Raw genomic sequence first — 26683 nt, 5'->3', positions numbered from 1 at the left:
TGTTACACTGAAAGTTATCAATGTGACATTGTACAAGATTTTAAATAGACGACAGTTTAAGGTCCGAATACATTTATCGGAAACACTTCAGAGCGTAGGGATATAAGGATAGAGCATTTTAGCATTAATCAAGCTATGAAAATAAAACCTGCGGTTTGGTTCATGCAGTTAATTACTCTCAAATTAATCAACTGGATGACATCGTCATCATAAGATTTTGAGTTAATTGTACTTTTTTGGGGGCATCCTTCTGAACTGGCATCAGGAGGGACTAACATCTGGACTGTAATAAAATACTTGATTTTGGGCCAGAGGATTGGTATGGTATTTCAGGGCAGGAGTTGGGTAAGAGTAATATACAAAACTGTTTTGCATCTCAAATGGAAATGGACTTCAAAAAGTAAATTGTATTGAGGCCAGGATGCTATGAACGGTTAATCAAGCTGCAAACGCATAAGATCTTGAGCAGTTGATATATTGGACAAGAATATTTTATTTAAAAAAGTGAAGATCGTGTCATTATTCATTGATAAAGTTCATTGTTTTTGTTTCACCTCCATCTCTTATTTTTATATATTTACACATTGAATAGAAGTTAAGATGAGGTCATATTATTGGAGATAAACCAGAAGTCAGCAAATGTCAAGGTTACATGCAGTACATAACAGTGCTTGAGAAACTCAGCAGCCGTCATGCAGCAGCCCAAGAAAGCAAAAGGAGTCGAAATTTTGGCCTGAAGCATATCTTTGGCTATTTTTATAATGACACCTTGTGTTGTATTTTATAGTTTGGACTTTGAAGAGTGCGCTCATAAATTATTAAAGATGGAATTTCCTGAAAGTCAAACCGTGAGTATTGATTTTCATATGTTACATTTTTCTGATCCAGCCAGGGGAATTTTATTGTTGGAGTAAAATTAGCCAAAGCTGCATTTTCAAGTCCTTTAACATTAATCAATGATGAAACCAAAATAATATCTTTGGTAGGAGATAGAACATAGAGGTTATGGAGGTCAGAAAAATAAGTAGTTATTTGTTATAAACTATATCAAAGTCTAAGAATTGTAGGATTACAAATGTTGTTTTCAAGTGTGGTCTCAAGATTGTTTTGCATTAACTGTGTCAACAGTCAATTGAAATAATTTGATTCTTATTGTATTCTAATGGATTGAATAAGATTTTTTGCTTATCCTCTTTATTTTACATGAATTTTGTACATTTGGGTCCATTGCAGATTGAACACTTCATCTGCTCTGCTTGTTTTTTTTGTGTGGTCAATTTAATTTTATCCCATTGTCTTTTCTGTACAACAAAATCCATTCCCCAGCTACTGACTTCGGTGCTTTACACTGGTCATTGCTTTGTGCAGTAGAAATTGGTTCTCAATTATCTGGACCTAAATTCCTCATCTACATATTCATCCAAACTACCACCTCTCACCTAATCCCTCATTTGCCATGAATTTCATTTGTGTTGATTTGAAGCTGAAATTCACTTCCAGGGCTCCTGGAACATATTCCCTCGGTCCCATTCTCCTGCGAGAAGGCAATGTGGGGGGAGGTCAATGCTGACCTCTGCAACATCTTAGAGATAATGTTACAAGCCCAGAGGACCTCAAAACCCAGCAGCAATAGAAATTCACCAAGACAAATGGTCACTTAACCAAAAGTTACTTTTAATTTTCTTTAAACATAAAAGCAGGATCAAACTTTAACTTATTACGATTAACTTAATCTAACAACCCCCTTCTAATTCTAAGCGCACATGTATGTAATGTGTGTGTCAGTTCAGAAACGTTCTTTGATTCAGAATCCAATCTCTCTTCTCACTCCTCCAAGTTCACCAGTGTCAGGCAATTCTTATACTGTGCACAGAGTTTAATGTTTATGAGGCCTTGGCACTTGAAAGGTAAATGGCTTTCAGAGAGAGATTTGTTGCTCGTTGGACACACACACAAACTGATCCCTTCTGATGAACTACTTCAATGTCTTGCCGAGAAACTTGCCCCATCAGGATTTTTCAAATGATGACCTCTTTTTTTCAGGTCACCACAGAGTTCCCTTTCTGTTTCCCTTATCTCAGGTGAAACATTATACAGCCGGCCATCTCCTCTTGTATGGACCACAAGGACTTTGAATAAGCTGAACTAAGAACATATAACCCGTCTTCAAAATGGGGTTACAAACAAGCTTCCAAAAGCCACTGCAGAAAACTAGCAGTCTCTCTCTCTCTCTCTCTCTCTCTCTCTCTCTCTCTCTCTCTGTCTTTTAGAGAAAGCCAATTTGGTCTTCTCTCTCCCTCCCACCCCCCACCCCCCCCCCCCCCCCCCAAACCACATGATCTTCTGAGAATAGCAAACTGCATTCGGACAGATTGCGGCACACAGTCTTCTGAGTCTGTTCATCTGTTGCTTTCCAAAACAATTGTGTATTACTCCACAGCATGTTCAATTAACCCTTACTTGTGAAGTCCTTCAGTAAAGCAGTGTCCATTGGGAGCCTGGACTGTCTGGCTTAAGCAGAGCTTTGGCATTTTAAATGAGATCTGTGTAATGAAGTTTTTGTGTTTGTGACCTACACTTGAAAAAAAACCCCACAATTTATCTCCTTTAAAACAAATCTATATACAATATAAAAAATAACATAATCTGTCACAGTGCTCAGAGGCAAGACCATGAAGAAGTCGGAAAGAATGTGGAATCAATATGTAGCTATGGGGCAGAGCGTTTTGGAGTGTAAGAGAGGAAGAAGACGACACTGATGATCCCCACTAATCCAGGAGGCAGAAGAAGATCTGTTGTCTGATCACAGAGAGGAGGCAGCTGAAGAAACAGAGGAGCAAGGACACAGAAGAGGAGAAGGAAGGCATAAACCTGTTGCAAGCAAATATCCAGAGCAGGCTTCCAACACTGAGGAGAGCTGAGAACCTGGTAAGAAAGCGCAGGAAGAAGTAGTAGACAAGAACAAGCTTCTATAAAGATCCCTTCAAGTTTGTGAAGGGTCTCTTTACAAGGTTAAGGGAGAAGAGTGGAATTCTCTCTGTCTTGGGCAGAACTGGAAAAACACTTGGAAAAGCTCCACACAGATTATTAAAGCCACAAAGAGATCACCACCCCACCTGACATGCCACCGGAACACCAACTTGCTATAAGCCCACCTGGATGGAGTGAGGTGGAGAAAATTGTGCACAGAGCAAGGGCTACATCAGTCCCAGATCCCAATGGAGTGCCATAAATGCTCTACAAAAATTCATGAGGTGTCTTGCATTTCCTCTGAAGGCTCATGCAGGTAGTATGGCATAACCAGGAGATACCAACATCCTGGCAGAGAGCGGGAAGAATCCCGTTTCAAAGGAAAAGGGTTCATCAGAAATCAGCCAATTCTGCCAGATAAGCCTCCTTGGGGGCAAAATCTTCTTTAGTGTGATGTCACATAGGCTGTCAAGATATCTGCAAAGAAACCATTGTTACGGAGTCCAGAGGACCCCAAAAACCAGCACTAATAGATATGCCCCACAACACAGGGCTATTTTAGTTTTTAATTATATTTGAACAAGAAAACAAAATTAAACTTTAACTTAATACTTAATCTACCTAACCTACTTAATCCCCCCCCCCCCCCCTCAAAGACTAAACGCAGGTGTGTGTAATGTAAATTTTTTTAGAAAAGTTCTTTGGATAGCAGTCCAAGCTCACGGGTTGCAGGCAATTCTTGTACTGTGCACAGAAGTTAGCAGTAACAAAGTTCACCAGACTGGTGTTTCACAGGCAAATGGTTACCACTCAGGAGGGTTCTTGCTGGTTTTCAGAGAGAGATTCCTTTTCCAGGACATCCACAAATGATTCCTTCTCAATCAGTCTTGCTGACGAAACTTGCCCCCTTCAGGGTTTTTCAGGTCACCTTTCAGACTGCCAGTCTTCTCCTTTGACCAGGCAGCCTTCCAAAGTTTGCCAGCTTGTCCCTCTGGAACTGATTTCTGTCTCCTCTCTCTCTGTTTCACACCCTCCCTCTGAGAGCAAAACTGTTCTCTTGCTTGCAAAGATCACATGTTTCCAGGCAAGCTGTATGTTGATATTTTGTTGCCTCTTGCAAAAAGCACCCTGCAAAATATTCTGTTTTTACAATGTGTGTGTGCAAACTGTTCTAGCAATTCCTTCCAAGCCCCCTCCAAATACTTGGTCACACCATCTAATTGATAAATCAATCCAGAAGGCAGGGATCTTGAGCTTCTCCAGCAATATGCTTGCACTATCCGGCCTCAGATCCATGTCTTAAAGAGGGAGTGAACAGATCTTCATGTGGTATTCCTGGACCTCGCCAATGCCTATTCTCTGCCCATAACCCTCCAACCCCCTCTTATATATCCAGCTTCCTCTTAAATGAAAGAATTGACTCTGCCTCAACTATTTCCTCCAGAAGATTATTCCATTCAGCCACCGCTCTCTGAGTGAAGAAACATCCTCTCATGTTTCTCCTAAAATTTTGCCCCCTTACCCTCAACTTGTGTCCTCTTGTTTCAACCTCCCCTGCTCTCAAGGGGAAGAGTCTACTTGCATCTAGTCTATCTATTCCCTTCATAATTTTAAACACCTCTATCAAATCCCCTCTCAACTGTCGACGTTCCAAGGAATAAAGTCCTAACCTCTTCAATCTTTCTCTGTACTCTTGTGTATTTTAAGCCAGGCAACATCCTTGTAAATCTTCTCTGCACCCTCTCCACCTCATCTATATCCTTCCTATAATTTGTTTTGTTAGTTCTTCAGGAGCCACCTCTCGTTCTTCCACGTCCTCATCATCTGTGTCTAGGTTCAAGTTGTTATTTACCATGTCAACAACAGCTCTATTAATCCTTGCAATCTCATCATCTTTTTCAAATCCCTTAAAGTCATGCACATGGCATTTCAGTATTTTTTTTTCCTTATACCATTCATGCACTGTTTAGTCACATCATCTCAGGCCCAAGCAAGGTTCTTTATGCAGTGGAAAGTGTTTTACTCCTTCCAGAACTGCAGCAGTAGCCACTTTTACACTTGCGTCCCATTAAATTAGCCATTCAGTGTCCTGGGATAGGAATAGCATTTTTGCTGTTCACACTTGACCACTCTTAACTGGGACCCTTGTGCTCTTAAGAAATTAGTAAGTTGACAAACGGAACAGGCAATCTTATCCCTGAACATTGAGCTACTAAAACAAAATGTACTTTCATACTATTTTGTAATGTATACATTTTTGTGGATATACAGTGCCCTCCATTATGTTTGGGGCACAGATGTGTTTTTTTCCTTTATTTGTCCCTGTGCTCTACAGTTTTAAATTTGTAAATAAAGAATTCACTTGTGATTAATATGCACATTCCAGATTTTATTAAAGAGTATTTGTGTACATTTTGGTTTGATCGTGTAGAAATTAAAGCACTTTTTATGTCATTTCAGTCCACCATAATATTTGGGATATTTGGTTTCACGGGTGTTTGTGATTTCTCGGGTATATTTAATTGCTTCATAAGAGATCTCAGCTTGCTTGCTTCTAAGCTTTTGATCATCGCTGAAGTCTTTCGTTTCAATTTTTCAACACGAGGACCAGGGTTTGTGCCCAATGAAAGTCAAAGAAACCGTTATGAGGCTGAACAACAGGAATAAAACAGTAAGACACATCGCACAAACCTAAGGATCACCGAAATCAACAGTTTGGGATGTCATTAAGCATACTGTTGAGCTCAATACTAGCAAGTGAACTGGTGGACCAAGAAAGACCTCCAATGCTGAGGACAGAAGAATTCTCCACATAATGAAGAAAAATCTCCAAATACCTGTGCGACAGATCAGAAACACTCTTTAGGAGGCAGGTGCAGATGTGTCCATACTACTGTCAGCAGAAAACTTCACGAACAGAACTACAGAGACTACACTGCAATTACACCACATGACAAACACCAAAAGAGGATAGCTAGATTACAGTTTGCCAAGAAGTATTAAAAATGCCTTCAGTATTCTGGAAAATGTCTTGTGGACAGATGATAATTTGTATCAGAGGAATGGCGAAAGTAAAATGTGGAGGCATAAAGGTCCAAAGCACACCACCTCAGTTGTGAAACGTGGTGCGGGTGTTATGGTCTGGGCATGTATGGCTGCCATAGGTTCTGGCGCAATTATCATTGATGATATAACTGCTGATGGGAGTAGCAAAATGAATTCTAAGGAGTACAGAAATATCAGCTCAAGTGTAAGCAAATGCCTCCAAGCTCATTTGATGGTGCTTCATCCAACAGCAAGACAATGATCCCAAACGTACTGCTCAAGCAACAAAAAAGTTTTTGCAAAGCTAAAAGCTTGAAAATTCTTGAATGGCCAAGTCAGTTACCTGATCTGAATTCAATTGAGCCTGCCTTCCATATGCTGAAGAGACAAGCTCCTGAAAGAAGCAGGAGTTGAAATGGCCGCAGTAGAGGCCTGGAAGAGCATCACCAGAGAATATACTGAGCACCTGGTGATGTCTATGAATCACAGAAATCAAACAATGATTGTGTGCAAGAAATAGGCAACAAAGTACTAAACATGACTAATAGATATGCATTGTTATGTCCCAAATATTATGGTGCCCTGAAATGAGGGGATCATATATAAAAAGTGCTTTAATTTCTTCCTGGTCAAATCAAAATGTATTCCAAAAACTTTGAATAAAATCTGGAATGTGCATTTTAATCACATGTGAATTTTTTGATTACATATTTAAAACTGGAGACCACATGTGCAAATAAAGGGGGGAAAAAAAGTGTCTCTGTTTCAAACATTATGGAGTGCACTGTATATTTTTGTAATGTGTTCCTCAAAGTTTAAAAACCCCATTTGTTTGTCCGACATGTGCCCATTTCAATATGATGAAAATTTGTTTTTACGTGTGTTTGCAACTTCAGGTGTTAATGTTGAATGATCTGAGGAATCTGTGCCTTTTTAATATGTGTTGATAAAAGAGCCTGAATTTAGGAAAGTTCGAGTACTTCACATTTTCTGAAAGTTGAAATAATTGAAATCCTGATTCTTGCCGAGTTCTGAATTGGTAGGGCAGGTGTGGAACTATTTAGAATTATAAACTGATCTTTTTCATGATCTTTTATAAATTATAAACTGATCTTTTTCATTGATAAAGTCTCAAAATTTTGAGCAGAAAAAAAGCATTTTGATTTTGCCTTTCTGAGAAATCTTGCCAGATGGACTTGCCAGTGTATCATATTATGAAGTACCAAGTGATTGTGGCGGATATATATATATATATATATATATATTTCTAAGAATTATTTCTTCAAATGGTATAAAATACAAGATCCTTCATGTGCTTCCAAGAAATTGTTTTGAGATTATCACAACTTTGGTGGGTAAATGTTGCACGTGAGAGACCTCTTAAGCAAGAGTAAGATTGAAACCTACAACTTTTAATTTACGACTCTAGCCTAACCTCTTTTAAACTGCAGCACCTGGGTAGCCCTCCTGGGACCCAGGCGCAATTACTGGGTCAAGGTGTTGGAAGCACCTTTTAAATTGCAGGGAGATCGACCCATTAAATCGCCAACCCAGCAATTTATGGGGGATCCAGCCCTGCAATGACATGTCATGTACTCACCAGAAGTACTACTGGATGTTCAGATGCTAGCTGCCCAGTGACGTACGTACGCATCACTGGAATAAGTAGGTCGCTCATTTTCGTTTTCAAATAGCCTGTGGTCGCGACCTCTAAGTTTAACTAGGTAGGTCAGGGACCCGATTGGATTCTGATGGGGTTGAATGGGTCAGACGCTTTCTAACTGCTGTGTAACTGGGGCGCTAACCGGGCCCATTTCACACGGCAGTTTGAAAGGGCCTAATGAAAATGTCTATGAATTGCTTGTACTGTAAGACATTCCAGGAAGCTGTTGAAATTATGACTAAAAATACTGCAAGAAAAAAGTCCATATTAAAGAGCACTTATAGGGATGACATTCAAAATTAAATTCTTTTTTGATTATTTTGGTATTTTGTTATCTTGAAACTACAATCAGTAGAATTCTGTTGAATTTGGAAAACTGATAAGCCAAACTACACTGTAACCAGAACGCCTGTCAAAGTAAACAATTTCAAGTGGGGACAGGGTTAACTGTGGAGATGCTGATATAGTAAAGTTTTGGTGTAATTGGTTAAGCCTGGATTCAAAATATGGTGTAATACATGTTATCTTTTGTATTTTGAGAGAATTTAATTGTGTAATTTTTCGAATGATATTAGAACTTTCACCAGTTAAGTGTATGATAGCCACCAAATGGTATTGCAGAGTCTTCTGTGTCAATAAGCAGTGACTGAATTTCCGCACTCAGTTTCTAATGAGTTTTTTTTTTGCTTTTGAGTTTGTAGCCATCTGCTGATGGCTTTTTTTCAGGAACGTAATGTTTTGCCTAATATAGGGGTAGAATTTGCAGGGAAATGGAAAGAGATGCAGTGAAACCCTGATTTTTATGTGCCCCAATTTAACACAAATTCAGATATAATTCAATGAGTCATTGGACATCGCGTTATATCTGCACACGGAGGGCCTGTTTGCATGCTAATTACACTCCAATGCTTCAAACGCAAGTATTGGATCATTAGGTCAGGTAAGTGTGTTCTTGCGTCGCAGAGATTCAAGACACTACGACGAATGTTGAGTTCACCCATCTGCCACTTATTACTGACAGACGACGGGGCAGAGTTGCAAGTGCTCACTCCATGAATGTAGTTCTTGCTGCTTTGAAATGTGTTTAAACATGCTGCCGAGCAGCATTAAGCTGTGAGCATTCTGTGTTGCTTGCTTTTTGTTTCCTGCCAGCAAAATTGCCATTTCTAGTTTACTAAAAATTAATTTGGTGCTTTAACTTCAACTGCAATAACAATTTATTGAAACCCTGATTTAGTGTGACCCCGGTTTTTTCATGATGAGATTTTATGGGCCCCAATGATCACGTTATAATGGGGCCACACTGTAGTTGCTGGAGAAGGTGGGAGTAGACAAGTTGGCTCACTCAGAGAGAGTAAGCAGGATATCATCCTTTTCTGCTCTAATCATCCTGATTCTTTGAAATAATTTTGCTTTAAAAAGTAAGTTTAAAAGTAGCCCCTTATAAATATAAGATTCCACTTGGTGCAAATCCTTTTGGATTTGTTTTGTGATGTTGGATATTGTTTTGCACATCTAGCTGAAAATGTTGTCATACTTGCTCTAATTTTACTTCTCTCCTATTTATGATTTTTGGGCCAATTTTGGACTTGCATTTAATGTTTTCCTTGCATAATAATATGAAAAATGACCCGTATTTTTCATCATTTTAATTGGAGTTTTCAAGATGAAATGAGGTATGACAGGAGAAAAATGCCACTCTTGATTAAAACATTAGAATCGGTCAAATCCTTCCAGAATGCTTAAAAATGACTATATTAGCATGCAGTAACTGTGGCAATTAGAAGTCATTTGTAATCTTGCTCACATTGTCATTCTGGAGTTCGAACAGGTAAACTAATCTGTCTGGACGTTACATTCAAATTTGATTCTATCTAACATTGTATAAGAGGAAAGATCAGAGTTTGGGAGTTTGACTATTTTCCACCCAGCCCAGAATAAATTGGGTCAATTGTACTTAAATCTGCCCTTGATAGAGAGCAGCTCACCAAATACTATTTTTGTTTGCAAGTCTGTCGAGTGCAAGTTTATCCATTTTAATGCAACTCTGTTATATCATTCTGACAACTCACAATAAGACTAGGCCCAAATAGTAATTGGTCATAAATCACATCATGGTTTTATTCTATGATACTTTAACCTTGATTTTGATGCAAGTAAACTGACCTCCACAACATTGACTAAATTTCAACAAACTTGGTTCATTTTTGAAAGTGGTAATTAAAATCTAGTTGATTGTGGATGGTGAATTTTGCCCTTTCTTTCTTTGGCTTGGCTTCGCGGACGAAGATTTATGGAGGGGGTAAAAAGTCCACGTCAGCTGCAGGCTCGTTTGTGGCTGACAAGTCCGATGCGGGACAGGCAGACACGATTGCAGCGGTTGCAGGGGAAAATTGGTTGGTTGGGGTTGGGTGTTGGGTTTTTCCTCCTTTGCCTTTTGTCAGTGAGGTGGGCTCTGCGGTCTTCTTCAAAGGAGGTTGCTGCCCGCCAAACTGTGAGGCGCCAAGATGCACGGTTTGAGGCGTTATCAGCCCACTGGCGGTGGTCAATGTGGCAGGCACCAAGAGATTTCTTTAGGCAGTCCTTGTACCTTTTCTTTGGTGCACCTCTGTCACGGTGGCCAGTGGAGAGCTCGCCATATAACACGATCTTGGGAAGGCGATGGTCCTCCATTCTGGAGACGTGACCCACCCAGCGCAGCTGGATCTTCAGCAGCGTGGACTCGATGCTGTCGACCTCTGCCATCTCGAGTACTTCGACGTTAGGGATGAAAGCGCTCCAATGGATGTTGAGGATGGAGCGGAGACAACGCTGGTGGAAGCGTTCTAGGAGCCGTAGGTGGTGCCGGTAGAGGACCCATGATTCGGAGCCGAACAGGAGTGTGGGTATGACAACGGCTCTGTAGACGCTTATCTTTGTGAGGTTTTTCAGTTGGTTGTTTTTCCAGACTCTTTTGTGTAGTCTTCCAAAGGCGCTATTTGCCTTGGCGAGTCTGTTGTCTATCTCATTGTCGATCCTTGCATCTGATGAAATGGTGCAGCCGAGATAGGTAAACTGGTTGACCGTTTTGAGTTTTGTGTGCCCGATGGAGATGTGGGGGGGCTGGTAGTCATGGTGGGGAGCTGGCTGATGGAGGACCTCAGTTTTCTTCAGGCTGACTTCCAGGCCAAACATTTTGGCAGTTTCTGCAAAGCAGGACGTCAAGCGCTGAAGAGCTGGCTCTGAATGGGCAAGTAAAGCGGCATCTTGCCCTTTATTGAATAGAAATCAGACATAATCAAAGCGCAGGGAATGTATAGGAGGACCATCAGTGCCTGAAACTGAAAATATAAGATTGTGTATTGTGCTGGGGGGTCGGACCTTAAGGACAGGTTCTGTTTTTGCAAAGTAAATTGAAGGTATTTAATCAAGTCATATTTCAAACATAGAGCAATGCAAGAACTTTACTGTGAGATTGGCAGATATTCCAGACTATTGGCGATTATCCCAACTAATTCACCGGCACATTTTAATTGATGTATTGAGATGCTGTATGGTAGTAATATATTTTACAATGATCCAGGCGAGTTTAAAGAGAGTGCAAGAATGAGATCCTGGTGAGTATAAAAAGTTTGTGGCATTCGGGCCCCAGTACACTTAAAGGAATGTACACTCAATGAATCCACAATATTAAAGAATGAATTATTGACACTTTGCTGTAGTTTGTGTCCACAATTAAAAATGGAAAGGGTTGACAACTGCAAGACCTAATTGCCATTAAAACTCAGTTATCAAATAAATGCTGTGAAAAAGGTATTATAAATTTGCGGATTTAAAATATTTTCATGAATTTGAATTTTACCTGCTTGTTCTCGTGACAACTCATAACCTAAAAGAATGACCAGAATCGTATTTAACATTTCCGAATGGCGGGATTACAACTTGTGCGTAAATATGATGCGAATTGAACTTTGAAATAATAAATCGAGCTTGTGTTTCATAACTTGGCTCCATAAAATAATTTATTCTCCAATGTTTCTATTATTTGGTTTTGTTTTCCCTATTTTGTTTGCATGGCCAACTTAGTGTTTTGATAGAAAAAACATCAAACCTGCTTTATTCTCTTCTGTTTTTCTTTTCACAGAAAGAACTATGCAACATGATTCTAGATTGCTGTGCACAACAAAGAACATATGAGAAATTTTTTGGCCTCTTGGCTGGGGTGAGTCATTCAATGTAAATATTGTCATGTATTTTGGCAGACTACTGTTAATTTACATTGCTCTGCCTTCAGCGCCATTGTTTGAACTAGTCTTTCAGTTCTTGGACCTTGGGTTCAGCACATCTGTCCTGTAACTGGATCCTTCATTTGCTGACTTGGAAACCATACCTACTTGACAATAATCTGAAATGCTGGTGGCTCGCAAGACCCTTGCTCTTCTCAGCCCCTTGCAATATCCCTTGTACACTCACGACTGGCCAACTGCTCCATTTCAAAGTTTACAGATGACACAGCTGTTGTAAGGTGCATCTCACCCAATGGTAAGATCGCATGCAGAAAGGAGATATAGTCCAAAGGCATTGTCAGAACAACCTGTCAATGTCAAAAAAGCAAAAGAGTTGGTCATTGATTTCAGGAAGCAAGTGGACCACACACCCCACTCTGTATCATTGCATTAATTGTGGAGATGATAGATGCATTTATTGGTTTTTTTTAATGTCAATGGCACCATAATCTTTTCTTAAGGTCCATCTATGTAGATGCTATGGCCAAGAAGGCACACCGAGTTTCTCAGAACCCCAAATTAATTCATTATGTCTCCAATATCTCTTACCAATTTTATAGAGCACCAATTCCTGTCTGAATCCATCACAGCTTGGTACAGAAACTGCTGTGCCCAAAACTGCCAAAAGTTTTACAGTTGTGAACATAGCTCAGGTTATCATATTGTCCCACCCCGGTCACACTATCTTCTCTCTCCTGTCAGAGAAGATATTCAAGTTTGAAAATGCGTGCCATCAGATTCAAGTAAAGTTTCTTCTGTATTATAAGACTATTGAATAGTAAATTTGGTCACCTGTGCACTCTTTTAAAGTGAACTTTTTCTCTGCACTATGTACTTTTATTTTTGCACCACTTGTTATACTCCTCGAGGATAGTTAACTTGACTGGATAGTGCAGAAAACAGTTTTTCCACTGTCTCTCAGTACAGTGACAGTAAACAATTAAATATGAAGCATTTAACTCGTATTAAGAATGACTGCTATTAAAATTGTTCACCATTGATATATTTCAGTCCATAAAATGTAATGATATTAAATATCCCTCCGAATATAATCTGCAGAACTTGTATTCTGTTGAATGAGGAATTGTATTGCTTCACACTTGTTTTGATTTCCATATAATTGCAGCGCTTTTGCATGTTGAAGAAGGATTATATGGAATCTTTTGAAGGAATATACAAAGAGCAGTATGAAACTATACATCGTTTAGAAACAAACAAACTACGCAATGTAGCAAAGATGTTTGCACACCTCCTGTACACAGATTCGATTCCTTGGAGTGTAAGTCATAGCCATTGACAATATTCCATTATTTGTTTTTTCTTTGAATCTTCTTCTAAAACTTTATATGTTGGAACCCATTGAAAATTTCACGTTGACCAAGATTGACCCTGTCTATTACAAAATTGGATTTTTTAATGAAAAGAATAAATAGATAAAAGTATTTGTTCCACAATCTGACAATTTTTATTTTTTACTTCCTTCCAAACAATAATCATAATGTTACTCTTTCTCTATCCAAGTTCCTTTATTTTCCTCTATCGTGTTTTATATATTTAATCAGACTTCAAACATTGACATGGTCTCCACTTAACAGAGAACATTATAGCACAGTACAGACCATTTGGGATGTAGAGGTAGATAGGTGGGTGGGTAGGGATGTAGAGATGTGGATGGGGATGTCAATGGGGATAGGTGGGTAGGGGCATTGATGCTGGTGGTCAAATGGGGATATATACCTACCAAAAAAAAAACTGAACCCTCCCTACCTCAGAACTCTCTATTTTTCTTTCAACCATTTGTCTGTCTCAGAATTTCTTAAATGTCCCTATTGATCCAGCCTCCACAACTAACCCTGCATTGCAGGCCCCATAACTCTTGTGTCTAAAAACTTAACCCTGATGTCTCCCCTAAACTTAACTCACTTCACTTTGCCTGTCATAATCTTGTAGACCCTCAGGTCACCTCTTTGCTCCAAAGAAAAAATCCCTAGCTCTGCTAACCTTGCCTCATAAGACATAATTTCCAATCCTGGTAAATTTGCTTTGCTCCCTCTCCATAGCTTCTACATCCTTCCTGAACTGAGCACAGTATTCTAAGTGTAGTCTCACCAGAGATTTATAGAGCGCCAACATTATCTCATGACTCTTGAACTCAATATGAAGCCCAGCATACTATAGACCTTCTTAACTATCGTATCAACCTGCAAGGCAACCTTGAGAGATCTATGGATTTGGACCCCAACATCCCTCTTTTCTTCCTCTCTGTTAAATATCCTACCAGTGACCATGTACTCTACCTTCGTTTAACCTACCAAAATGCACCACCTTATACTTCTCCAGATTTAACTCCATGTGCCACTTCTCTGCCCAGCTCTGCATCCTATCTATTATCCTGTTGAAACATACGACAATCTTCAACACTATCCACAACATCTTCAACCTTCGAATCATCTGCAAACTTATTGACCCATCCCTCTTCTTCTTCAATCAGGTCATTTATAAAAATCACAAAAAGCAGGGGCCCAGAACAGATCCATTCGGAACTCCATGAGTCACTGACCTCCGGGCAGAATACGTTCTATCCACTACTACTCTCTGATTTATACAGGCAAGCCAATTCTGAATCCACACAGCCAAGGTTCCACGACTTTATAAACCAGTCTCCCAAGGGGGACGACATTAAATGCCTTACTAATATCCATATACACCACATCTGCCATCCTACATTCATCAATTTCTTTTGTTATCTCCTCAAAAACTCAATTAGACTCCTGAGGCACAATGTTCCCCTCATAAATCCATGTTTACTATCTCCAAAAAGACCATTTTTCTAAATGCTCATAAATCCTGTCCTTAAGAATCCTCTCTAATAGTTTACCTACCACTAATGTAAGACTAATTTGTCTATAATTCCCAGGATTCTCTCTTTTATTAAAAAAGTACCATATTTGCCATTCTCCAATCCTCTGGCACTTCCCCTGTGACTAAGGAGGATGCAAAGATCATCTCTTACATCTGAGCAATCTCTTCCCTTCCCATAGCAATCTGAGGTCAATCTCATTTGGTCCCATGGACTTACCAATCCTAACATCTTTAAGAAGATCCACACTTCTTCTTTCTTAATCTCAACATGGTCCAGCACATAAGCCTGTCCTATTCCGACCTCACCTTTTCTCTTGGTGAATAGTGAAGCCAAGTATTTATTCAGGACCTTTCCAAACTCACCTACCCAGTGGACACTTATTCCACAGCGTCCTCCCTTTCTGGAGCTGTGGTACCATCCCTGAGTACTAATGCACTCTCTCTTGTCCCCCCCCCCCCCCCCCCAGGCTTTTTATACCCCCCATTCAATTCCTTTTAACATTTCTAAACCCTAGTACCTGCATCAGCCAATTCTCTCCTTGCATCAACCAAGTTTCTGTAACAGCCACAACAGCATAATTCACGATCTGATCATTGCTCCAAGTTCATCTTCTTTATTCCTAATGCTCCTTGCATTGGAAAACACATTTCAAACCCTCCAATTGACTATCCTTCACATTCTGCCCTCACATTCTGGTTCCCTTCCCCTTGCCAAACTAGTTTAAATTAATGAATTCAAATACAGAATTTTATGTCTGTAAACTGATTCTTGCTCTCTCCTAAATCTTCCATTTTGAAAATAGATAATGTTCTTGGGTTATAGAACTCATTTTAAGATTTTTACTTATTGAATACTTAAAATATTGCTTAAGGATGGGTGAAAAGGGATTTTAAAAATAGTCAATTAAACAGCAGACTTCATGTTTCCTGGCAAATTTGTAGGTACTCGAATGTATTCATTTAAGTGAAGAAACGACAACATCTTCCAGCAGAATCTTTGTAAAGATACTTTTTCAAGAACTTTGTGAATATATGGGACTCCCCAAACTAAATCAAAGACTACAGGATGTGTAAGTGTGAACTGAACTCCATGATGATGTATTTTGTGATTGTTCACTCCTAGATAAAATTACCAAAGTACGCCAATATGCTGTGTTCTTCAAATTGTCTTGTTTTTAGTTATTATCAGTTCAGACACGTTTTAACATTGATTTGTTGTTGAAACATTGATTTGTTTTCTCCATGGTCCTGGAGAAAAACTATCTAGTCTTTACTGTGCATTGCATTAGTCGTTATGGTATGAATGACAAATAAAGGTAACTTGAAAAGATAATCTTTGAAAATCAGTCATGTGGTTTCTTAACCTCCTGAAATATAATTCAATGCATGTTTAATTTTTGCTCAAATGATATATTTGCACATATAGTACAACTCCGATAATCCAAAAGGGTCGGGATTTATTTCAGATAAACATATTTTTCGGAGAACTGATCATTTTTTTAAAATAGCCCACGAGCAACAGAAAATCACTTGTAAGAGTGTTTAAACAACAGCAAACAGCAAGGGAAAGCTTTTAACCATTAAAATAATGTTTAATTCTCATGATAAAAAATGCTGGCTTTCGCCGATCACCGACCTTCCTCACTGAGTTCCCGGTCCTGCCCGGGAGCCCGAGGTCCGGTCCTGCCCGGGAGCCCGAGGTCCGCTGCTGCTGCCGGGAACCCAGGGTCCGCTGCTGCCACCGCCGGGAGCCAGAAATCCCTGATCAGTTTGGCTCTGAAAAAATTTTGGATAAGTGAGGATTTCAGAGAATCCGATTTTGGATAAATGGAGCTGTACTGTACTTTAAGAAAATGCTGTATTTGCCAACGATTGAGAATATGTGATAGTTCATTTTAAATTTGTCTATTAATGTTTTCAGGATATAAGTAATTGCAATGATAGTATTTTGATTGGTTGATTTTTAATCAACATGAAGTTTGTTGCAGTAGCTTTGTTGACTGTTCGGACAAATATGTCCCTGTGTGCCCTTCATCCAAAATGAATTGGAATTACCTGAGTTAAATGCACAAAACATTGATAATATAGTGGTGAGCGCAACGCCTTTACAGCGCCAGCAATTGGGACCGAACCGGGGTTTGAATCCCCTGCTGTCTGTAAGGAGTTTATACATTCTCTCTGTGTCTGCATGGGTCTTCTCCCTCTGTTCAAAAACGTACTGAGGGTGTAGGATAATTGGGGGTAAACAGGGCAGCACGGACGAGTGGACCAAAATGGCCTGTTACGGTGCTATATGTCTAAACAAATATATAATAAGAATTGATAAACAGAAATGTATCTGGGCCAAAGAAACTCCAGAGGCTTTTACCTTTGCAAATACTGAGAAGTCAGAGGTCTCAGTGGTTTGGCAGTATACATGGAGAGAAATGGACAGAATTTTCACTGAATCCCTCCAATTTCTCAACAAAATGTTGGTACATGGCAGCTATTTTTTTTTCCATTTTTCGAAAATCATCAGTCTTGAGGGGGAATGGTGTAATAATATTGATACGATCAACATAATTTGATCTTATTTCAAAGTTTTTATTTATTTAAAATCAAATTGATTTTTAGTGGATTTTCTTGTTATTGTTATTACAGAACACTGCAGCCTTTCTTTGAAGGTCTCTTTCCCAGGGATAATCCACGCAATACTCGATTTGCTATCAATTTTTTCACCTCTATTGGTCTTGGAGGACTAACGTATGTATTAATGTCCTTTTTTTTGTTTCTTCATGCACTTTATTTTTGAATCACTATTAACTACTCTACTTTTTGTTCTTCCCCCAAATCAGAGATGAATTAAGAGAACATTTGAAAAATGCACCAAAAGTAATAATGACACAGCGGCAAGATGTTGAATCTTCAGATTCTTCTTCTTCGTCATCCTCGTCTGACTCTGATTCAGATTCTTCATCTGATTCGGAGTCTGGAAGTAGCAGCAGTGATAACAGTAGCAGTTCAGGATCTTCTAGCAGTAGCTCATCCTCCAGCAGTAGCAGTGACGCAGGTATGTTCATTGTGGGTTATGGATCCTTGTTCGAAATGTAAGTTTAATTACACTCTTTTGGGGGCGGGGTGGGGGGAATCCTGAAGCAACTTCATCTCCGGCCTCTGCTGTGGAATTTTATTTCTGGAAAATGGAGAAAAACCTAGGGATGTTCCCGTAAAAATTGAGAGTTTCTCATTTTAGTTTCCTTTTTTTTCCCTCCTCTCAAAGTCCAAATGCAATGAGAGAATGAAGTTTTACAAAGGGAAAGTTCAGTTTCTTCCATTCTTTTTTTGTCATATATCATTTTTTAAACACTATGGCTGCAATTAAACAAACATGGAAATTAGATAATTATCTCTGTAATGTTGAAGTTTTCAGTTTGCGGTTAAACTGAGGCGTGCTATTTTGTGCTATCATGAAGTTAAAATATTAAAGGAAGTCTTTTGTAAAGGCATGTAACTTCATTTTCAAGATTTTTGGATCAGTGACAGGCCCAACAATTTATAGACCATTCTCATGGCTCTTGATAAAGTGTTTGGTCAGATGTTGCCTTGAGCCACTGCAGTCTTCCCGTTGAAAGGCTTGGGCATCCCAAGATTGAGAGACTGAAATGACGAGAGACTGGCAACTGCTGTCCTTATTCCCAAAGGAATAAGTACCAATTTATTCTCATACTGGGTCTAAGTGAGATGATTGAATTGGGGCATTGTTGCTGTTCGGTGGATGGAGTTCTGTTCACCTTGATGGTTAAAACCTCTTCAAGGCTTGCAATTCAGATGTAGATTAAGATTATTCACCTGGACAATGAGCTGATTCCTCACTTGCAGAGCATGTTGAAGATCTCCTTCGATCTGTTGGGATTAAAATGCCGGCATACAGATAATGAGTATTTTCGGCTTTGAACTAGTTTGAATTGACATTTTTTTTTCATTTACTCCATTTTATTTGTCTCGAAAAATGAAAAGCAGTTGAATAGTTTTCATTATTTCCCTTGTAACTGAGAATCGTTAACATCTATAAATGGGAAAAAAAGTGTTATGCTAATACATATTAAGTGAAGTTTTCTATCATTTATTTATAATGGACAAGCAGCAAAAAAATGCAAAAAGATAGTCATTTAACCTTTTCTAAACCTACTTAAATATGATTTGATTAGTGTTCCAATTATAAAATTATTGAATGTCTTCAGGAGATTTTGTTTTGACATTGTTGTGATGGACAAATTTCTTTTTAGCAGAATGCCCCAACATTTTTGGAAAGGGAAAAAGGCTAGGCACTTGACTCATTTTATGATGCCATTATCCATGATGTACTGTGCATAAATCAGAAGTGCCATGGAATACAGATCACTTGCCCAAATGACTGCAGCTCCAAAACCATTTCAATAAGCTTGACAATGTCCAGGGCACAGCATCTAACTAGATTGGTCCCTATCTACCATCATAACAGAAACATTGAATAATTATCCTTGGAACAAGCTATTTGCCTTTGAAGTCTGCTCCATTATTTAGAACAATATTGATGATTCTCTGTCCCAAAGCCATATTCATCCTTTCTCATCATATCCCCAATGCCTTTTGTACGTGGAAATTTTCCTCCTTGAATGTATTCAGGAACTTGATTGCTACCCCTCTACCGTCGGACTCCTCAACAACAACGTCAGAGGCTAATTTATGGACTCTTGTGCATTTTATTGATTTTCTTTGCTCTCCCTTTATTACACAGTCAGTTTGTTTACATTCATTGCCTGTTTACAGTTCTTTTGATTGTTTACATGCTCAAGGTGTGCGCAGTTTATTTTTTGCACTACCAATTAGTGGTAATTCTGCCGTGCCTGCAGGAAAGAAAAGAATCTCATGGTTGTATGTGAATATCATGTATGCACTTTGAAAATAAATCTGAAATCTTCAACAGCTTTATGTGGTTAGAGAATTTTTCAGGTTCATCATTCTTTGTCTGAATTTCTACTTGTCTTAATATGGTGCCATGTTGTGAGATTGTAACCCCTTTTGTAGGACACCTTCCCTCAGGATGGGGAATATCGAGTCTACTTTTTGTACATTTCGAGGAAATACTTATAAAATCTGTATTTCCTACCATCAGTAACACTATATCTGCAGTATGTTGCATTGTATTTACTCACCCAGGTTAGTCCCACTGCAGTTACCTCTACCGACAAGGACCAGAGAATGTGGAAACACCACCTCTGAGTTACTTCCCATATTGACTTTGAATATATTGCAAGTTCTTCATTGTTGCTGGATTGAAGTTCTTACAGGATCTAAGACCACCAAGCGTAATGCAGTTGATCAAGGAGAGTGTTGCGTGACCACCTTCTCAGTGCTTTTAAGTGGGTCTTAACCACAAAAAAAGCTCTCAGAAATTAGCTTTGAATTCTTAGCCATCAAACCCCTTCTTAACAAAGTGGGAAAACTCAAAATGGGTCACCAGCTATTGGTCAGACTCCTATAAGGTTGACATTTATAGATCTAGAGAGTTGTTTGATATGACCTGAAAAGCAGGTGCCTTTGCAGTTCATGGATTTGTCGTCTGTCAAACTAAGTATTGTCTTCCTTCATATTTATATTTTTAAAACACTGGATTATATCAATAATTTTGCTGCCCAGCTTTTTTTTTTCCCTGCAGTGTTCATGGCTGTCTTAATTTTCTATAAAGACAGCTAAATTTTTCTTCATATATACGCCTATTTTTATGATTCAATACCTTGGGGTACTTAGTAGTAAGAATTTGCACGAGGATAATGCTGTGCAGCAAGCATGTCAATATGTCCCATGAGTTGAGGCATTATTCTCTGAGTTCTACTTTTGATCTGATTGAAATCGAAGAAAGCAGATGGGAAACTCAATAAATGCTGATAAATTTTGGGATTAAATAGTCATCAAGGATTTAAAGGAAGCAATATTAAATGTACACATAGATTGTCCAATAATTTAGAATAACTGCAACCAATCTGTTGAAATGGCTTTTTGTATTCTTAGTTTGAATAAAACTAGGCCAGTCATAGAATACCCTTCTGGAAAAGATGATTTTATTTTTCCAGCTTTCTCAGAAGCAGTTCATTTATATGCAAGTTTTGTTGTGTCTGATTGGCATTTTTATATGTTATCATCTGTATTCGAGGTTTGTTCAGGTACAAAACCGCATTTTCTATCTGCAACTGACCAGCAGGAAAATTTTGTTTGCATTAAGAGCCATTAAGAGTTTCAGACTTGACATCCATTTAATAAGAAAGTACCCCAAGTCTCTGCTCTTCCCCCTCCCCTCCCCCCTAGATTTTACAACCTGTTTATGGCACTGAATTCATCTTGAAACAGAGAATGGAGAAATATGTCCCAAGCCTTAGCAATCTTCATTGTTCACTTTCTTGCCAGTCATCAAAACCTGCCACTTGGCATTTATGTTTTGACTCCCTACTTTTGATGTTATTGAATAAGATATTTCAGAACCTAAAACCAGTAACAATGAGAAAAGTGATGTATTTCCAACTCAACATCAGGGTAATAATTTCACACATTCTGCGGCAAGAGATCCTGTCATGTTTCAGATCACTTTCTAGCATTTTTTTGTTTCAGGTTTTCAACACATCAGCTTTTTGATTTTTATTGATCTGACTCAAACTCAACATAGTGTCCATTCCCATTTGTCCAATCTGAGATTCTGGGCTCCTGACTGTTTTAGCATAAAAATAATTATTTTAGCCATACTTGGAGGCCTTTCTGCAGTTCTGATTGCCCAGGAATTGGAAGGATGCCATTAAACTGGAAAGGGTGTAGAAGAGATTCATTTGGATTCTACCAGGTCTTGACAGCTTGAGATGAAGAGGAAGGTTGGGTCTCCATTCTCTGGACCATGGGATACTGAGGGTTGACCTTCAAGGTTTTTGTAACCATGAGGAGCATGGATAACGTGTATGCTGTCTTTTACCCAGGTGTGATGATCTCTCGAGCGAGAGAACATAGTTTTAATGAGACGGGCAAGAGTTAAGAAGGACCTGAGGGGCAACTTTTTTTTTTACTCCGTGTAATCTGAGTCTGGAATGAGCTGCTGAAGGAAGCGGATGCGATTTTGAAGTTCAAAAGATATCTGGACAGATATCAAGGACTAGTCCAGAATATCAACTTGGAAGAGTTGGGACAAATATCCTGCTATGTCTTTGAGCCCTTTTTTTTAGATCTCTTTCTGGAGATCCCCATCTCTTGAGCTCTGCTGAGGCGAGATTCGTAAAATTCAAATTCAAGGTTTGGTCAGTTTTTACAATTTCACTGTTCTTTTTCCAATTAAAAAAAAACTGCATATTTCAGTTGTTAGTTTTAATTGAAATTGTAATTTACCACCAGCTGTTAAATGGAATATGCCAGACAAATCATTGGATATAAATGCCAACCTTACACGCATTGATTGTACAATTTATGTTGTTGAGATTGTGCAATTCTCAACTTTCAATGAACCCAGAGATCTAAAAATGTAAAGATCACCAAAGATTAATGTCTGCTGAAAAAGAAAATATTTATGTTGATTGAATGTTTTTTTTATTCAGATGATTTAAATTCAAAGAACAAGAAAGTACAGAACAAACAAGAACGTGGTGAAGAAAAAATGGATAAAACGAGAAAAAGATCAAACGAGAGGGAGAGATCCAGAAAGGAGCAAGAAAGCAGGTATCGAGACGACAGTGAGGAGCGGGAAAGAATTAGTGGCAGAACTCGTAGGCAATCCGGAGAGAGAAGAAATGACTCAACCAGATATGATAGAGAGGAGAGGAATGAACGAGATCAGAAACGCAGTGAGAGGGTTAAGGAACATGATCGAAGCAGAGATTTTTCAGATAAACGTGCTGAATCCAGAAAAGATAATGAAAAAAACTATTCTCGTTCTAAAAATGATAGGAACAGCTCCAGGAGCAAAGATGGAAATGATCATTATGGTTATAGAAGTGAAACATCAAAATCTAGAGAGAAATGTCATGGGGAAATTCAGACGTCAAGAAATTGTGAAGAAGACCGCCCAAAAAATGGTGTTGATAAACGATCTGGAAAGCATGATCGTCAAGAAAGTAGCTATCCAGAACGTTCGAAGGACTATAGAAAAGAAGATGACAGATACAGAGAAAGTTCTCCAAGAAGACACTGACGAGCATTTGCAATGCTACCACTTAGAAAAAAACTGCATTGCCAAAGCTCTGAAGGCAGTATAAACCCCATAACTAAACAAAACGGAACCACGTCTTGAATAGAACAGCTGATCTGTACGTAGTTTCCACTGGAACCTTACAAACTGATATTTCCAGTTGTCATCTTTTGTAATTTAAAAAATCTGCAGTTTAAAAAAAAAAATCTAAGTAAATATCTTCAACCAATCCCTCCTTTTTGGACAAACCTGAAAGGTGTGCAGATTTATTTTGTGGACAGTGATACATTTGATAATGCATTTATAGAGGATTTGACATTCTCTTGTTTCATGTAAATGTTTTGTTTGTCAGCTCAAATAAAAATCGTGCAGATATGTCACCACTTTGGAGGTTTTTAATCAAGTACTTTATTTTATTTTCATAAGATCAATTTCACATTAGCATTTACAATTAGGGTTTAAATAGTCACCAATCAACCTGTAACTTCAAGAACTAAATATTTAGGCTTTTTTTAAAAATGTGCCATAATTTTTAAATATTGGGAAGAATGTATTATATTAATTTGATGTGTATGTAATGAATGTTTATGTCTACATTTAATGTTGATTTTTATTTGTAAAATAGAACTGCAAATTAATTTTTTTAAGCTTGGACAATTAGCATTAACTCATGTACGAGGCAAATTATTCTGGAAAACGTCATTTAATACCTTCACACTACATATGACTGCTTAAATGTTGCCATGTTAACAGTATTTGAGTTCTGCAACTGTGAAATGTCATAACACAATTTGATTATTTCACTGGATTGTTTAAAGACGAAGTTTGATTTTACAAATTTAAAATCTAGCTTAGAACTGCTCCCTGGAAAACAAAATGTTCTGTTTCATTGTGAATTATATTTTTGTTAACCCATTTCTGAAATCTATCTGTTGATGTTAATGGCTTCTACACTGAAAGCCAAAATATATTCTTTTTCCTTGTGGCAGGGAAAAAAATTATTTATTATTGAATCTAGCTCATTGTTGTTGAGGCATTTATTGGATTACACCATAGATTGGAAATTGAGAAAGGTTGCATAAGATCTCTGTCCTGGTATTCATGAAAAGCTGAATCTTTCAACAATTGATGAAAACATATTTAAAATTAATATTATCCACATGTAGTTATAACAAAACTGGCCTATTCTGTTTTATAATTTTTAAAAAATCAGCCATCTGGATTTGATTGATACTGAAAGGACCATCTTCAGTCCACCCTCAGGGACTGAAAGCAATCCGAATTCTTGCACAAAATTTTCAAAAGTGTATCGGAAAGGAAAGTTATTTAAGATCGGGGATTTCTGAATATTGACCCAACATTCGTCAAAGAATTTCAGTCCATTTCCAATTCAGGCTTGTGCGTGGGACAAGGAGAACTGGAAGGTAATGATATTTGCATCACTTGTTTTTCTCAGCATTCAAAATCAGGGCACTGTGTTATTTCCAAAGCAAGTTTCATCGCAGGACATTGTGCCATAACGTATTGAAGCTACTAAAGAATGAATTTAGCAGTTAGTATAGCTCTTGGCCAAGAATGGGGTTGAATTTGATTGTTGAGGCTTAGTGAAAGAGGGAAAAAAAAACTTTAGTTTGGTCAGATCCAGGTAAGCATTTATTCAACATTTTACCTTCTTGGACTTTAATGTGTGCTTTTGAAATGACAATAATTGCCTATCTTCATGAGAAGAAAACTGTCCCTTCACCCTGCTGAATGCTTATCGACCCAGTTCTGGATGTTGCGTAACTTTGTGCTGTTCTGTAACTGTGACTTCTGTTAAAAGCTGACATGCAATCAACTTAATATCAGACTAGTTATGAAACTGCTTGGGTCAATGAAACTCCAAAATCCTCCAAAGTGGCTTCTGCTCTTGTTCCTTCTCTTTCCCCTCTCTGCACTCTGCACTCTCCACCTGCCCCTCACCCATACTTTTCGCCAGCTCCCCACCCATGTCCTTTCTTCCTCCTGTCACCTCACTTCTTGCATTTTACCATTTCTTTCACTTCTCACGTGTTTTCACCTGAGCTCCTCCTCCTCTTACCCCTTTCTGCCCCTTGCTATTCCTGATGAAGGGTTATTGCCTGAACCATTGACTTTCTTTCCTTGGATGTTGTCAGACCTGCTGAGTTCCTCCAGCATTTTGTGCATTGCTCCAGTTTTCCCAGCATCTGCAGTTGCTGGCACAAGTAAAAGTGTAACTTAATTCAAGTCAGGTTGCTGAACAGATGATGCACAGGGTGATCACTTTTTATTATCTTTGAATCTTTGAATTTCTGAATCAAAACACCATGCAATGCCACTTTACAGACATGTCTCCATTGCTTTTCACAAGTTGATCAGATTAACGGGTTATGAAATATACAAAATGTTCAAGATGCATTCACAATGTGGATTTATCAAATTTTTGAGGAACAACTTAGAAAGCCCTTTGAAAGAATGCATTTTAAATTTTGAAGCAGAGGTTGACAGCAGGTTGCTGTCCAGGTAGAAGCGAGGCAGAGTGTGTCGAGGCTGGATTGGTCTCAGCTGAAAAATAAAATTGCACGAGATAGGAATTTTGGGAAGAGAGGAATTCGAAGATTGAGATTGGGTAAAATGGAATGAGCCAGGAATAGCAGTCAAAGTGAGTATGAAGAAGGAGGAAGTGAAATCGGGTCAAAAGATCTTGTCTTTGTCCTCAGTGAATTGTTTTGGTAAGAAGGAGAGACCATAAATAGGGGTTTGAAAATGTGTTGCTGGGATGTAGGAAGTCTATTGGAGATTGAAAGGGGCAGGGATGTGTGGCTCAGCATTCTGTGCAGAAGGTGAAGTAACAAAATGAAAAAGAAGCATTGCTGAGAAAGAAGGAGCAGTAAAAGGAAGAGCTTGTGATTTATTTTGTGCGTAATTATTGAAAGATAGTTTCTATTGAATTGGAATCTGGGTAAGACACAAGAAACTCCAGTTCACGGAGGAATGTGTTGATATAAGGCCAGTATTAGTACGGTGACATTTGGAATTCCAGAGAAAGCAACTTTTAAACAACAGTACTTCATTGGTACAATTTTTTTTTTTTTAAATGCTGGTTCCTAAAAGATTATTTAACTGCAAATGAACTGTTTAATACAAGTGAACACATGATAGTCTCACAGTTACTTAGGACCAAATCTTAGAGATAACGGATTTTAACGATCAAAAATCTCCTTTCTTCAGAGCAGAATTATATTCTTCTGCCACTGAATGTTTCATCTAGGGTCACAAAAGGGTCTTAAAATCAACATGTCATTCTTCACATATTGAGATTACTCCAACACGGACAGGTCAATGAGCTTAAGGATTAATGTTGCATTAATATTACCCCATGTTCAAACATTTTTGCAAAATGTGGCACCTGATCTATACCTGTTGTAGTCAAATGGGATTATCACTAAAGGGATAGTATAGACAGGAGGAACTGAATGGTAACAACATTTAACATTTCACATAAACAACACAAATCACCCCAGCGACAATTTGATACATTAGAAGAACAGAGGGAAGGTTTGTCAGAGTCTTCCAGAATTCGATACATTTTCCAAAACACTGATTTTGCAAGGGAGAATCATTCTGACGGCTGGAGAGAAAGCAGCTCTTGTGGCCAGCCATTCTGTGGAATTCAGAGCAAAGCGTGCTCTGTGGATG

The 26683-nt window shown here is 38.5% G+C and overlaps 1 protein-coding gene across 1 annotated transcript in view; it reads left to right on the top strand.

Annotated features, from left to right (window-relative positions):
* cwc22 (CWC22 spliceosome associated protein homolog) overlaps nucleotides 1-23364 on the top strand; it is a 118769-nt gene extending 95405 nt beyond the window's left edge. Inside the window, exons 15-21 of the mRNA XM_069935864.1 lie at nucleotides 788-848; nucleotides 11802-11879; nucleotides 13070-13222; nucleotides 15748-15875; nucleotides 17446-17547; nucleotides 17640-17854; nucleotides 22395-23364. Of these exons, the coding sequence (XP_069791965.1) occupies nucleotides 788-848; nucleotides 11802-11879; nucleotides 13070-13222; nucleotides 15748-15875; nucleotides 17446-17547; nucleotides 17640-17854; nucleotides 22395-22987 (1330 nt within the window). The 3' untranslated portion in view covers nucleotides 22988-23364. The remainder of the gene's footprint in view (nucleotides 1-787; nucleotides 849-11801; nucleotides 11880-13069; nucleotides 13223-15747; nucleotides 15876-17445; nucleotides 17548-17639; nucleotides 17855-22394) is intronic.
* The last annotated feature ends 3319 nt before the right edge of the window (nucleotides 23365-26683 follow it).

Source organism: Narcine bancroftii, chromosome 4 (genome assembly GCF_036971445.1).
Source record: "Narcine bancroftii isolate sNarBan1 chromosome 4, sNarBan1.hap1, whole genome shotgun sequence".
In the NCBI taxonomy this organism is placed as follows: Eukaryota; Metazoa; Chordata; class Chondrichthyes; order Torpediniformes; family Narcinidae; genus Narcine; species Narcine bancroftii.
Note: the sequence above shows the minus strand (reverse complement) of the source record. Positions and strands in the feature narration are given on the sequence as shown.